Here is a 15,801-nt window from a genome sequence, read left to right as displayed (position 1 = left end):
GTGGTGGGAGCATCTGCTCCATGAAGTATGGAGAATGGTGATGAGTTTGGAGAAAGTACATTGTAGGTTTTATCCCCCAGATCTCAAGTATCGGAATCCAGCCATCTGACTAACGAATATACTTTAGTTACAGTGGGATCTAGTCTAGAAATGATGGATGAATATGCCCAAAGCCTCTTCACTACTGTAAAAATAACTAAATAATAATAATAATAACTACTGTTAAATTAACCTAAATCCATTTATAACCAACCAACCCATTTTTACTGGGTGTAGCGCTGTGAGAGAAACTCGACGATATAAAGGAAATAAACACCACACACCCTACCTTTGGATCATTTAAGGAGAAAATGCATATAATAATGATTAAATAATTACATTGAGACTAGTGTTCCTTGAAGTGAGCAGACTGCTATATGTAAGCTATACAGTGAACTGCTTCATTTGCCCCACCTCATGTATAATGAAGAATTTGGTAAAAAGATAGATACTAAAGAAGTTCAAAGAAAGGAGAGATCAGTACAGTTTTACAGGTCACAAAATTTTGTGGCACAAAAGAGATAAAATTGAAACTAGACCAGGAATATGGTTAAAAGTTGCCTAAATAAAATTAAGAGGGCATTCGAGATAATATAAACATTGATGATGATTCCAACATAAACTGTGGGTGGTAGTCAATACATTTGAGCTTCTTTGACATGGAAGTATACTATGCATTGACTGAGGCTGACTTTCTGTATTTATCTCATTGTTTTTGGTCTCTAGGATGGTTGTGTGTATTCTTTTATTATTAAAGATTTACATTACAGAGTAGAGGATTTTCTTCAGATTGAAGAGCTTGTGGAACATATGAAGTTTTCTCCAAGTTACCAAATGTTGCTGATTCAAACAGAGAAGGTATGCTATATTGTGTTTATTAATATACACTTTTCAAGTATTATCATTATTATCATTGCTCTCCAGGAATGATGGGCATAATGCTGCATAGTGATACTCTACTAGTCAGGACCTCTTAGGTTACAAATGAAAAAATACCCAACTTGAAAGGCTTAAGTAACAAAGGGTTTTTTGGTTGTTGTTCATTTGTTTGTTTTTGTGCATGTAACTAAAAGGGCAAGGCCCTGAGTCCAGTAAGTATCTATCAAATTTAGACTCTACAGAATTGTATTTTCTAGACCAACAAGAACAGAAGTATTCATGTTTAATTCAAGTAAACATGAAGAACTTGTCTTCAGTTGAAAGCCAATTTCTTATTGCTAGTTAAGTGCCATACCATATTACAGGTACATGGCAGAGAGTCATAACTTATAAGATAGATTTTTTTTTGAGAGGCAAATTTGGCAGCTGAGAATGATAAATAAGTCATAAAGTGACAGCTTCAGCCACACCTCCACAAAGGCTTATTTAAACATTTTTATCCATGCCCACCATGGTCTAGTATGTGATAAGACTTATTCATTCACCTTACCAACTTCTCTGGTTTTCCATATCTCCCTGATTTTTTGTATAAATAGACTTATTTTTGAAGTCAGGAAGAAATGTTTTGTTATGTTTTATAACTTGAAAAACAAATGCTTGGAATCAGAGAAGAGAGTCCTATTTGTTGATTATTTAAAATGATGCATGAATGAATTAATCAGTCAATCAATAATCAAATTAAGCTTCTCAAGGTCAAGGCCTTACTGGTGTTGATCTCTAATTTCCCTTCACCTATTCCCACACAGTACCTTGCTCACAGTTTAATAAATAGTTGCTGAACTGCACACATAACAATTACATCATATTTATTTCCCTTTCTTTTCTTTCTTTCTTTTTGGTATATTTAACAGGGATCTGTTTATATTTACACTTTTGGTGAGGAGCCAACCTTTGATAATGTCCTAGAGGCTTGTGATGGGAAATTTCAGTCAGTTGACTTTATCTCACCTGGAAATGAATACTGCATGGTAAGGAATATTTTATCATTTCACAGGAGGATTTAAAAATAAGCTTTTGGAAGTTTCTGTGCAATCTTACACAAATGGGAGTCAAAGGATATTCTTAAGGATATCATGGAAATGCCAACCACTTCCATCATCGAATCTACTCCCCAGTTAGAATGACATCATTATATTGTGACTTCATAATGTCAAGTCTCTGAAAACAGCCAGAGCAATTAAAGTCTGAGAAGCCATCCTGTTTATATTCACCACCCAAGTTTCCCAAGCCTGAGCTTAAACATGTTCATCGCTCATGAGTTATCAACACTCATTAAACTAGTAGTATTTACCCTCTTTCAGAGTGGTACAGGCCCTCTGAGGATGAAAATGAAATACTCACCATGTACAAAATATGAATTCAGTCTACTTAAGAAAAATAAAACCCAACTGCTACATTCAGAAAAGAAACTTTTTTCCCCTGGCATTAATTGTTTACCTGTTATTGATCTCAAGAAACATTTCATTTTTCATATGATTAATCAAAAAACCCATTAAAATTTTGGGAGTTGTAGCAAAATATGTACAATATCTATATGAAAGAAGTTACAAAACTCCCTTGAAAGAAATCACACAAGATCTAAATAAATGGACAAATATTCCATGTACATGGATAGGAAGATTCAGTATTGCTAAGGTATCAGTTCTTTCCAAACTTTCCAAATTTACCTTATCAGTGCCCACCACAGTCTAGTAAGATTCAATGCAATCCCAATCAAAATCCCAGCAAGTTATTTTGTGAATATGAATAAATGGATTCTGAAGTTTATCTGGAGAGGCAAAGATCCAGAATTGCAAATACAATATTAAAGGAAAAAATATATGACTAACACTACCCAAGTTCAAGATTTATTACAAAGCTAGAGTAACCAAGACAGTATGGTATTGGTGAAAGACTGGACAAATGGATGAATGGAACAGAAGAGAGGACCTAGAAATAGATCCACACAAATACAGCCGACTGACATTTGACAAAGGAGCAAAAGCAACTCAATTGAAAAGGGATAGTATTTTAACCAAATGATGCCGGAACAATTGGACATTCATATGCAAAATTATCATCATTGTCATCATTATTGTCACCATCTAGTCACAGACCTTACACTTTCCACAAAAATTAACTCACACTGGACCTAAATGTAAAATGAAACTATAACTCCTCAGAAAATAGCATAGGAGTTTGGCATTGACTTTCTCAACACAATACAAAACATAATCCATGAAAGGAAAAACTGGCAAGTTGGACTTCATTAAAATCAAAGGCTAGCACACTGGGGGAAAGACAATATCAAGAGAAAGGAAAGGCAAGCCACAGACAGGGAGAAAAATCTTAGTAAAACATGTGTCTGATAATGGACTGGTTTCCCAAATGTGCAAAGAATTCTTAAAGCTCAACAATAAGAAAATAACCAAATCCATTAAAAAAATGAGCAAAAAATTGGGGAATACTTTACCACAGAAAATATACAGATAGCAAATAAGTATATGAAAGTATGTTCAACATCATTTATCACTTAGAGATTGGAAATTAAAACAATGAGATGACACCACACATCTGTTAGGATGTCTACTATCTGAAACACTGGCAATACCAAGTGCTAGCAAGGATATGGAGCAACAGAAGCACTTACTCATTGCCTGTAGGAATTGAAATGGTACAGTAACGGTGGAAGTTTGGCAGTTTTTCACAAAGCTAAACATACTCTTACCTTATGATTCAGCAACTGGGCCTCTTGGTATTTACTAAAATTAGTTGAAAACTTATGTCCACACAAAAGCCTACACATGAATGTTTATAGCAGCTTTATTCATAATTGCCAAAACTTGAAAGTAACCAAGATGTCCTTCAATAGGTGAATGGATAAACAAAGTGTGATACATCCATACAATGGAATTATATTCAGCACTAAGAATAAATGAAATTTATTATTATTAAATAAAAATATAGTTAATAAATATATATTAAATTATGAAAGGACATAGAAGAGCCATAAATGCATAATGTTAAGTGAAAGAAGCCAATTTGAGAAAGTGGTATATGATGTTCTGGGAAAAGAAAAACTATGGAGACAGTAAAAAGATCAGGGGTTGCCTTGGACTCAGTGGGAAAGAGAGAGGTGGAGCACAGCAAATTTTTTAGGGGATTGAAACTATTCTGTATGACACTGTGATGGTGGATACATATCATACATTTGTCAAAGCCTGTAGGATGTGTGACATGAAGAGAACCCTAATATAGACTATGGGCTTTAGTGAATAATAATGTATCAGTGTTGGCTCATCATTTGTAACAAATGTACCATACTGACGCAAGATAATAATAGAGGAAATTATATGTGTGTGGTGGGGGGAGGGGGAGGATAACTCTTTACTTTCTGCTCAAAATTTCTATAACACTAAAACTGCTCTTAAGACCAAGGTCTATTAGTTTTAAAAATTTATAATTTCTTATTTCAAACTGTATTCATTAAGCAGTAATCCCATTGAATTTCCAAGTAACTCAATTATGTTACATGGAAAAAAATTTTAATTTCACTTTTCTGATCCCAATTAGTTATTATGCATTACTTAAATTGTATTAAAGATAACTTTCAGTTAATTTTTGTTTAAATCAGAAACAGTGGTGTTGTAATTGTCATCCTAATCCACACAAGTAAAATAGAGTATTATACTAAATCATCAGAGTTATTGACATACTAAAAAGGTATTTAAAATATGCCTCTATAATGGAGTCTTGTTTTCCATTTAGAGTTTTATTTTTCTTTCTTTTACAGACACTCACACATTCAGGGGAAGTTTGTGTTTGGTGTTTAGAAGATGGTACTTGTGCCAGCAGAATTTACCTGAATACCCCAGTAAGTGTGCCTCAGAAATGGGTTAAAATATTGAATTCTAATCCAATCTATGTTTTCATATTTACATGTCAATAGTCTATGGAAATACTTGTTACAGATGCCTTATTGTATTTTTACCCTCTGTATGTAGAGTAATTCTTGTGTATAAAGTATATTCTGCAGCCCAAAAGGTAGAACATAAGGTACGATATTGGTGTATAAGAAAGTTTTCCGTGGTGGCAATTGTTTCTGAAGTCCTAGTGGTTTATAGCTCACTAGTGCTGTAAGTCCCTTGTGGATTGGCAGGGTCTCTGCTCCACGCAGTCTCTCTCTCAGGGAGCCAGGCGGAGAGAGCTCGTCAGTGCCATGGAATGGGAAGGGAGTGCTAGAGGGTCTAGAACTAGCAGTTAGGTGCTTTAACTCAGAAATGAATCACCCCCTTGGCCATAACTAGTTAAATGGTCCCATCCAACCTCAAGGAGGTCAGTTAGAAATGAATGAAAATTTCCACTCTAACCAGCTTGAGCCAAAATGAAAGAAGTGGGGGATGTTGGCTTAATTAACTATAAACTATAGAACTTGTCCAGCCCCAGATGTGGTTCAGTCTAGCAACTCAAATATTATGAAGGATCTTGTTTTTTCCTCTATGTCTTTAGTTTCATCCCAGGCTTCTTTTAGTGGTACCCAAATGCCACATGTGTCAACCTCTTGGGTGTCAGACCATCAGGGAAGAAAGCTTCCTTCAGTAGGAGGAGGAAGAGAAAAGAAGTTTCTCCTTTCTACAAGGCTAAATGTCTTCTAATGTCTTTTATTTTTTAGCTTATCTACTTATTGTGTTATAGAGAGAAAGTGAGAGGGGAGGGCCAGAGAGAGAGGGAAAGAATCTCAAGCAGGCCCTACACAGTCAGCACAGAGCCTGACATGAGGCTCCATCTCATGAACCATGAGATCATGGCCTGAGCTGAAATCAAGAGTCAGCTGCTCAACTGACTGAGCTACCCAGGCGTCCCATTTTCTAATGTCTTGCTAGCATCCCTGAATTATTCGCTGTGGACAGGGGAATGAGAAATGCTAGTTGGCTTAAGGTTAGCCTTGATAATAGAGTCACATCTGTTTCACTGAACCTCCAAAATAGGAGAGATGGTTTCTCAATAGATATTCAAGAAATTTTATAGAAGGAAGGTGTATGGATGCTGATGGAAAACCACAGTTGCTCACAACACTCACCACAAGGTGATCCCAGTATTTCTGCTATGTTCATAGTACATTTTACATAAAGTAACATTTATAAAACATAAAAGACCAAGAAACAATGGCAATGCTACTTCTCTCTGAAATTGTCATCATTTGATGTATTATACAGTTCTAGATAAGATATGGATCTTGGTAATAGGGAAGTTACAGTCCTTCCCTTTATAAAATTAAAATCTCAATCATATGACAAGAGGACACATCACACCTCACATAAGATACAAAAGGCACATAATTCAATGGAATATATAAAACTCACTCCAATAAATAAACATGAAAATTCTTACCTAAAAGACTGAAATGTGGGTAGACTGCATGTTCTAGTGACAAGAGCTCGTATGTATTCATTTCTGTTAGAATTACTAGAGCTAGAAGAGATCTTAAAGCTCATCTCATCACATCTCCTTTTACAGATGAGAGGCATACAAATGGTTAACAACTCACCCAAGAGTCTCTATAATCAGGGCTTACATTATTCTTTTTGGCTAAGGAGAGATATAGGCACTATGAGACGGCTTGATTTCTGTACCAGATCTTCCCTTCACCAGACCAGAGGGGAGAGATTCAAACAGCTTTCACAGTTACTTTGACAGATGTTCACTGAGCTCCCAACCAGGCATGGTACCCTCACATGGTTCAGGCTACGCTGGGGACAATTGGTGGTTGCCCCTCCCTGAAGGATACTGCTGCCTTGTGGGTATTTGATAAGTGCACTGACCCGGCACTATGAGGCCAGGTCTCCTGCCTGTGCCCAGGACTGTGTTCCCCATGAACATTTTAGGCAGATACCCGAGCCCAGCACCATGATGGGAGGCTGTCTAGACACTAGCAGCTTCCCTTGATGGCACATAAGACCATAAGACCCCTCCAGATATCACTGTATATTTTTAACCTAGCCGACTATTGCCCTGGAATGGCAACTGATTATTTTGAGAACACACACACACACACACACACACACACACACACACCCCATAAAGACTTTCAGTTGAAAAAAAGAAAAACTCACACCATTTCGTTTCCAGTTTCACACTGAGATACTACAATAAAGACTCATCCTTGGAAAATTCACCTGTAAGAATAAAATAAAAACATGTTTGGTTGGACACCTGTGCACGCTAATGAGTTCATGGCTTTGTTGCCAGCTATGGGATCCTGAGGCAAATTGCTACATTTTTCTTGCCCTCCATTTTCTGTTCTACCAAATGATTATCTCTTAAGGTCTTTTCTATTTCTAATGTTCTATGATCTTATTCAAAACAGCCTACAAAATATAATTATAGAGGAATGAATGTGATTGCTTCAGTGTCATGAAAGCAAATTTACTCCCCTAGGCCTCATATTCTGTAGATGATTGTGAGGGAAGCAGGAATCTGCAATGCATGTCTTTGGCTACTGAATCCACGGTGCAGTGATGTGATTATTTCTTCAGTCTTCCTCTATTGTACCAGCATCCCAGGATCTACCATTAGCCAATAGATGAATGCTGATTTTAAAAAAAATCACTAACGTTCTATAAAGATGTCCAAAAGTGCTAGGAACGTATTTTAAATTTATTTTATTTTTTTATTGTTATTGGCATAATCATTTCATGATCCTTTAGGGATAAAAATGAAGCTATGGTTTAAAGCTTGAGAAATCTCTTTATATTTTTATGATGCTAACTTTAGGATTAAAGAATAAGATGTACAGGGGCGCCTGGGTGGCTTCGTCGGTTAAGCGTCCGACTTTCGCTTAGGTCATGATCTCGCGGTTCGTGGGTTCGAGCCCCGCGTCCGGCTCTGTGCTGACAGCCAGCTCAGAGCCTGGACCCTGCTTCAGATTCTGTGTCTCCCTCTCTCTCTAACCCTCCCCTGCTCGCGCTATCTCTCTCTCTCCTAGAAATAAATAAAAAATTAAAAAAAAAAAGAATAAGATGTACAGATTCCTGTGACTTATGCACTTGACTAGCTCAGGAATGCTGCATGTCTAATTTGTAATACCACACAGCACTTGCCAAGGTCCTCATTCTGAGGGCTTTTCAAATAAACTGTAGATTCTTATGTGTAGTAGAGCAGACTTTGTGTTCTGGTGCAAGGAAGTTAAGCATCTGGTATTATTTTAAACAGTCGACTGTTCTGGCTTGCTCTCCCTCCTCCCTCTCTGTGGCTGTGGGCACCCAGGGGGGCTTCGTCCACTTCCTCGACGTCAGGAATCCTGAGGCCCCTCGGCCAATCTTCAAGGCCTTTCCCTCCAAATGGTCTGTGCAGCACCTCATGTAAGTACTTCTTGCTTCTGGCAGCAGCATTGTCAGTCTTGTCTGTTGAGAATTCCAGTGAAGCCATAATTTCTTTTAACTTTAGATTTTACATGCTTTGTTTTAAAAATTAATACATTGCCTCAGGTCGCTATTCAAAAAGTACAGAGGGGTGCATAGTGAAAAGACTCCCACTCTTGTCCCCAAACACTCAGTTCTCCCTCCCTGGAGGCAGCCTGTTACCAGTGTCTCATGTCTTTTCTCCAGAGTTATTCTATCCATAAATAAGCAAAAAAAAAAAAAAAAAAAANTATTTTTCTCAAAAAAAAAAAAAAAAAAAAAAAAAAAAAAAAAAGGAAAGTACTTCCTTTTAATTATACATGTAATTATCAAGCACTTAGAATGTGCTATACACTTTATTGCCTGAGGTGGATACTTGTAGTCTCCATTACAGAGGAGGAACATGAGGCACAATGTGTTAAATAACTTGCTTAATTTTAACACAGATAGTAAGTGGCAAATGTCAGGATTTGAACCCAAGTAGTGGGGGTCCAGAGTCACTGCCTTTGCTTTTATTTCTTTTCAAGTTTTTATTTAAACATCTTTGCTTTTAATGGGTAGCAAACTATATACAATGTTCTACACCTCATTTTTTTCACTTAATGGTGTATTTTGGACAATGTTTCCTAATCTATACATAAAGACCTTCCTTATTCTGTTTTATGGTACATAGTATTCCATTATGTAAATATACCATCATTTTTTATTTTAATTCCAGTGTTGTTAACATACAGTGTTATATTATTATATTAGTTTATATATATATTTATATATTAGTTTCAGGTGTGCAGTATAGTGATTGATCATTTCTACACATTATTCAGTGATCATCATGATAAGTGTACTCTCAATCCTTCCCCTGTTTCACTCATACCCCCACCTACGTCCCCTCTGGTAACCATCAGTTTGTTCTCCACAGTTAACGTCTATTTGGTTTCTCTCTCTCTCTTTTTTTCCTTTGCTCATTTGTTTCTTAAATTCCATGTATGAGCTAAATCATTTGGTATTTGTCTCTGACTGACTTATTTAATGTTATATTCTCTAGCTCCATCCATGTCATTGCAAATGGCAAGATTTCATTCTTTTTTATGGCTGAGTAATATTCCTGTGTGTGTGTGTGTATGTGTGTGTGTGTGTGTGTGTGTATACACACATATAGCCATTCATCTGTTGATAGACACTTGGGTTGCTTCCATAATTTGGCTATTATAGATAATGATGTAATAAATTTAGGGGTGCATGTAACACTTTGAATTAGTGTTTTTGTATTTTTTGGGTAAAGACCCAATATACCATCATTTTTAAAAGACTGGGTTTTTTGGTTTTTATTTTGTTTTATACAGAGAAAGAGAGAGAGTGAGTGAGAGCAAGCAGGGGAGGGATGGAGGGAGAGGGAGAGAATCTTAAGCAGGTTCCATGCCCAGTGCAGAGCTTGACATGGGGCTCGTTCTCACAATAGTAAGATCATGACCTCAGCCAAAATCAAGAGTCACTTAACCAAGTGAGCCACCTAGGTGGCCCAAAGGTTATATTGATGGGCATCTAGATGATTTCAAATCTTTTGAAGTAATGCTCTTTAGAAGACAGCATAGAAACATTGGATTTAGACTCCTGTGTTACTATTCTTTCTTTTGATAATTTATCAGAATAGCAAATATTAATAAGTGACATTGGTGCCTTCCTTTATAGTTTGAGGTACTGTCACATATTGTAGCTTACTAAATGTGAACCTCACTACACCAGTCAGAGAGGTATCATGCTTGTCCCTGTTCCACAAATGAGAAATTTAAGGTTCAGAGAAATTAAGAGAAGCCCTTAAAGGATTGCCTAGCGAGTTCCTGGAGGAGTCAGGTTTCTACCTGCTGTGTTGTCCTGCTCAGGGCTCCCTCCAGCTAAGGGGAAGGCTCTGTAACCTTGCTCCATTTACACCTTTGCCACCTCCTCTTTCGCTGCTCCTTTTCTCTTATTATAATTTCTGTTTTCCCATTTTTCTAATTTTAAGAAGTACAGAAACATTTCACTACATTCTTCCTCTCCATGCTGGGCGCTAGTACTGAAGAGTGCTGAGATGTCACACTGATTACTAGTTTGAGAATTGTTTATTTCCACTTGCAATACCAAGAAAGCTCTGGTGTCATATTTTCATTCACTTACAATGAACTACTACTGCATCTTCTTAACTGTGCACTTTCAAGATACAATTTGGAAATAATATTAACCTAGAATGTAATGATTGTTTTTACCTATAGTCACTTGGCTTTTTATAAGATGAGATAATGTTAAAAATCACAAGCCATAGGAATAACTGGTTTTGAATGTATCTCCACACTGTTAGTCAATAAGTTTATTTACCATATTATTGGTGAAACAAACAAAATCTGAGCCTCATATTTCTTCTTTCCTAGTTATGACCAGCGAGGGATATATCTATTAGTTGGAACATCAGAAGGATGCATCTTTATTATCAATGCCAATCCATCAAGCTTGTTTCAGATCCTTGGATTCGTAGGTACAACATGGAATATTGGTCTCTTTATTCCAAAGAATTTAAAGTTGTGAAAATGGGGCTCTAGTGTATTTTTAAAAAAGAAACATTTAAATAACTGCTGTAAGTTATGTAGGAAAATTCCTGCATCATATTTACAGGATTTTTGGTATGTCTGCTTGGCACATAATTGAGCTAAATAAACTTTCTTAACTAAATTAATGAATTAATTTAGATATTCCTCATGTTAGATATTATATATGGTATGTTATATATATTATACACACTATATATTATATAATATGTATATATTATATACAATGCTAGATATTTCTAATGTTATCACAAAAAGTAGTTTGATTGGTTTATCCTTGAAATATATTTTAAAATACTTGATCTCTATTTACTAGAGATAGCTAAAGAAAGTTTTAGTACATGCATCTTTAATATTTGCTCTTTAAATAATGTTAGTAATGTCATCCACATGTCTAGGTAAACCACAGACCTGGCAGGTGAGGTAGCAGTTATGTGGTAGATCTGGTATATTTTCCCCCAAACACATTTTAAATTTATTCATTAACTTTTTAAGATTAGTGAGTGCCTACTAGGTCCAAAATGCTGAACCTAGGTCAGTGGGGACATGAAAAGGTCAAGGAGACAATTTCATGGTGGAGGAATAAGCAGAGTGCTGTGTAGTCTCAGAGGAAGAAGCAATTAAAAATGCCAAGTATGAGGAAAGGAGTGGAGGCAAAGAGGGCCCCAGATAAGGAGGTGCAGAGGGTTGGGGGAGAGTTCTCTGAGGGTTTAAGTAGTAGAGAATGGGGCATATTAGTATTCCAGCTCAAGAGAAAAGTCTGAGCAAAGGCACATTGGAATGGCAGGAAGTCTGGTGTAATAGGTAAACAGAAGAGTTTACTAGACTACGATCATGGCAGTGAAGTCAGAAAGAAGATGAGGGCCTTGAATTACATTGCAAGGAGTCTGGACTTTTTTCTGTGGATCATGAGACATCATCAGAGGTTTTCAAGATGAGCCTGGTATGATTTGACTTTGGAGGATGACTCTGCCACAAGTGTGAAGGATGGAGCGGAAAGGCAAGAGAATGGAATAGAAAAGAGGAGTTAGAGAACAATTCTAGTAGCCCATGCCGGAGGTGACATAATCATAACAATAGCCAACCTTTATTGAGGGATTCTTTGCCATATGATAGTGTTCTAAGAACTTGGCATGTGTTAATTCATTTAATCCTTACAACTTTTATGGGGTAGAGACTATTACTATCCCAATTTACAGATAAGGCAATTGAGGTACAGTGAGGTTGAGTACTTGTTCAGTCATGCGGCTAAGTAGTGGTGGAGCCAAGACTCAAATTCAGAAGTCTGTCTTCAGGCTCATGCTCTTATCCACGGCGCACACACCATGCAGCAGTCACTGAAAGAGAAAGGAGGGGACAGCTCTGAGCGATGGAATTGCCAGGCCTTTGGTATTCCATCAAATGTCAAAGAGGAGGATCAGCAATGACTCCCAAACTTCTAGCCTGGATGATGGAAGTTTATGGTGTCATCAAATGAAGTAAAAACTCAAGAAAAAAAGGAAGTTAGAAAGGTGGAGGGATAGCGTGAGCTGACGAGACTTGTGTAGATTTGAAGCTAATAAGCTCTTTATTTGGGGATATTGAGCTAATGTTTGGAAATGGAAATTTGTAGTTCAAGTTTTAATAATAGAATTTTGATCTTGAAATTATGAAAGCTCATGAGAAGGCTTAAGAAGACAGAGTGGAGGTCAATATCTAATTGCTTAATGAGGCCAAACAGGTAAGCTAAATATGTATATTCGAAGATACAGACTGTGGTAGCACCTATGGCTTCCCTCACAGTGGATGCACATCTTGCCTAAATATTCCATTTTTTTAACCTATCTGGTCAGATTGTGGGATGGGGAAAGCAACTTCCATTGCAGTTATGGACAGAGGAAGATGAGGCAGTGAAGAAAACTGAGGACAGGCCATATAATGAGAGCACTGGGAGTCACACACTCCAGAAAGAGCTTGAAGGAGGAACGCTGATGAGGGTGTGGACTGGCAGAAATGTGAATGCAGTGAGGGCTGGGATGAGGCCCTCATGCATGTGCCCATGAGCCGGTAACTCCTGGAAGTGCTGCTTCCTTGGAATAGAGGGACAAAGAGATTAGGGAAGGGGTGGCGGTCAGAAAATGAAGTCAATAAGTAGCCACTCCTGTTTTAAGAAGTTTCCAGTGGAGAAATAGAATTGAACAACAGCTACAGTGGGAAAGTAGAGTTGCAGTCCCAATCTGAAGATTGGGTAGTCTTGAGAGCTGAAGAGAAGAAACCATAAAAGACACAAGCAAATACAATGAGGTCCTGAGAGGACATGATCTAGTAAATGATTGGTGGCGTGGATTCAAAATCAGAGATGTAAATGATTCCATCTTGTTGATACAAAAATGTCTTCTGAATAAGAACATTGAGGTCGAGGTGACTGGGTGGTTCAGTCATTTAAGCTTCTGACTCTTGATTCTGGCTCAGGTCATGATCTCACAGTTTGTGGGATCCAGCTCCACGTTAGGCTCTGTGCTGACAGCATGGAGCAGGCTCTCTCCCTTTCTTTCTGCCTCTCCCCCACTCATTCTCCCTTACTCTCTCTCTCTCTCAAAATACATACATACATACATATTTTTTCTTTTTTTTTTTTTAAAGAACATTAAGGTCCACTTTGTATCAGATGTCTTTGGCCTTCTTTGTTGTCGGAGGAATTGCTACCAGCTGAATACCTGAGGGGAGGGGCTGATACTGGGGGCCTGAGAAAGTGGGCACATATAGAACAGCCCCTGTGGAAAGGGGGAGTGGTGACTCTGGAAAGAACTGAAGGTGTGCCCCAGGCATGCCACCTTTCAGAGGCCCGATTTCCAGAGAAGAAAACTCATAAAGTCAAGGGTATTTCCACCATACCTGCAATGTCTTGACTACAGATGCTGAGAACATTGATGCCAGAGTTTATCCAATACCAGGAGTGGGCAAACAGGCCACCGTGGGCAATGAAGGGGCCAGAGCTGGCAGGTGTTGCTGGGTGGGGTGAACACAGCAAACTCCTGAGGCTTCTCTGACAGGGAAAGAAACTCAGTCCAACTGAGCTGGCTTGAATCTATCAACCCAGATATCCAGTCATGAGAATCCCTCATTGTTCATCTAAAATGTCCCCGTCACTTGTATTTATTTTTTAAGTTTATTCATTTATTTTGAGGGAGAGGGAGAGAGAGAGAGAGAGAGAATGAGAGCATGAGCAGGGGAAGGGCAGAGAGAGAGGGAGAGAGAGAGAATCCACTGCAGGCTCTAAGCACACAGCCCAACATGGGGGACCTGAGCCAAAATCAAGAGTTGGACCCTTAACCGACTGAGTCGCCCAGGCACCCCCTCCCCACATCACTTATATTTAAAGGTCACTTTAGGTGCTAACTCAGAGCTTGCTGTGGATTCTCTCTCTCTCCCTCTTTCTCTGCCCCTCCCCTACTCATGCGTACTCTCTCTCTCTCCCTCTCTCTCAAAATAAATAAACTTAAAAAAAATAAAAAGGTCACTTTAAATATGCAATAAATAAATTGAAATCTAAAGGTTTACTGAAGGCAATCCTATAATGTGGTATCTTACTTGAGAAGATAAAAGATTCTTTAAACTTATGAATGAGGACTTACGATGATTTCCTTTTGCTTTTAGAGGTGGGCAAAGACAGTTTACAAATATCCACAGTGTCTCTTTTGGAAACAGACATAGTAGAAGTGATGGTGCTTTCGCCACTTCCAGAAACAGGAAGAAGCAGATTGGAAATATTTACTCTGCCTAAAACATTACCACAAGGTAAAGAAAAATCAAGCAACCCAGATGAGTAGTTGCTTAGCTTGTTTGCCTGCCTGCCTGCCTGCCTGCCTTCCTTCCCCCCACTCTCTTTCTTTCTTTTCTCTGGTGATTGCATCTTTTCCCTCTTAACATGTAAGAGGTAAAGTGGCCATCTTTTATACATCTTACAAAGTGAAAATGATGTGGCTGCTAAATGATGTGAAATGTAGACTTTCCTCAAGGCCTTGTCATTCATATGAATCTATCTTCTTCCCTGAGAAGAGGACCAGGATCAACTGGTGCTTTTGTCAGATTGATGTGTCTTGTGATATGTCTTGTTGTGTAGCTTTAAATATACATAGTTAAATTCAGTTAGGTTACTGGGTAGTAACTTTCACTGATAAAACTGTAAAGAAAGCTTTTTGGATAAAGAAGTCTGATAAAATAGACACTCTTTGTCTTAGATAACAAATATATCTGAGTAGCTATATTGTAAATACATAATTACAGAGTGTAAGAGAGCTGAAAACCTCAAAGTACTCTTGTGTCTTAATTAAGACTCTCCAGATCATCATGAATATCTTTTAATATGTCTCTGCCTAATTGATTAAATTAACCAAGGCCTTATAAAAGATATTTTACTATCAGTCGCTTAATACTCGAGTAGTTCTAGTGGATCCATGTTGTTTTAAATCATTTTTCGTCCACTAATAGCCTCTGTATTTTCAATGAGCATTTAAATTTTTTATTTTGCTTTTCATAGTTATTTATTATGACTAAAGAATAAAATCACTGTATGGTGCAAATGATCTCTTTTCTTCCTCACATCTTAACAGTTTCTACAAGCTTTGCTGATGAAAGAGGGAGGCTGAGAGATGAACTCATTCACAAGTATCTGTATGAGATAGAACACCCCCTGTCCTCTGCCGTGTTGGACTATCAAAGTCACCAAGTATATGGCTTCTGTAACCATGTGCCATACATCTGCAGCTACCTTCTTCCTGAAGACGTATGCCAAAACTTAAGCGTGCTATTATCTTAACAATCAAGATTGATGTGTTGTGTTAATTAGACATGATCCATGCTTTAACATTATAGTCCAGTTAACA

At 37.7% G+C, this 15,801-nt stretch overlaps 1 protein-coding gene across 1 annotated transcript in view; it reads left to right on the top strand.

Moving 5' to 3' along the window:
* CFAP43 (cilia and flagella associated protein 43) overlaps window positions 1-15,801 on the top strand; it is a 105,676-nt gene that overhangs the window by 26,942 nt on the left and 62,933 nt on the right. The window contains exons 8-14 of the mRNA XM_077748466.1: window positions 766-897; window positions 1,830-1,946; window positions 4,751-4,831; window positions 8,170-8,318; window positions 10,763-10,866; window positions 14,573-14,713; window positions 15,529-15,701. Of these exons, the coding sequence (XP_077604592.1) occupies window positions 766-897; window positions 1,830-1,946; window positions 4,751-4,831; window positions 8,170-8,318; window positions 10,763-10,866; window positions 14,573-14,713; window positions 15,529-15,701 (897 nt within the window). The remainder of the gene's footprint in view (window positions 1-765; window positions 898-1,829; window positions 1,947-4,750; window positions 4,832-8,169; window positions 8,319-10,762; window positions 10,867-14,572; window positions 14,714-15,528; window positions 15,702-15,801) is intronic.

Source organism: Crocuta crocuta, unplaced genomic scaffold (genome assembly GCF_008692635.1).
Source record: "Crocuta crocuta isolate KB4526 unplaced genomic scaffold, BGI_CrCroc_1.0 scaffold619, whole genome shotgun sequence".
Classification (NCBI taxonomy): Eukaryota; Metazoa; Chordata; class Mammalia; order Carnivora; family Hyaenidae; genus Crocuta; species Crocuta crocuta.
The sequence above is the reverse complement of the archived record's forward strand: the minus strand, read 5'-3'. Positions and strand labels throughout refer to the sequence as shown.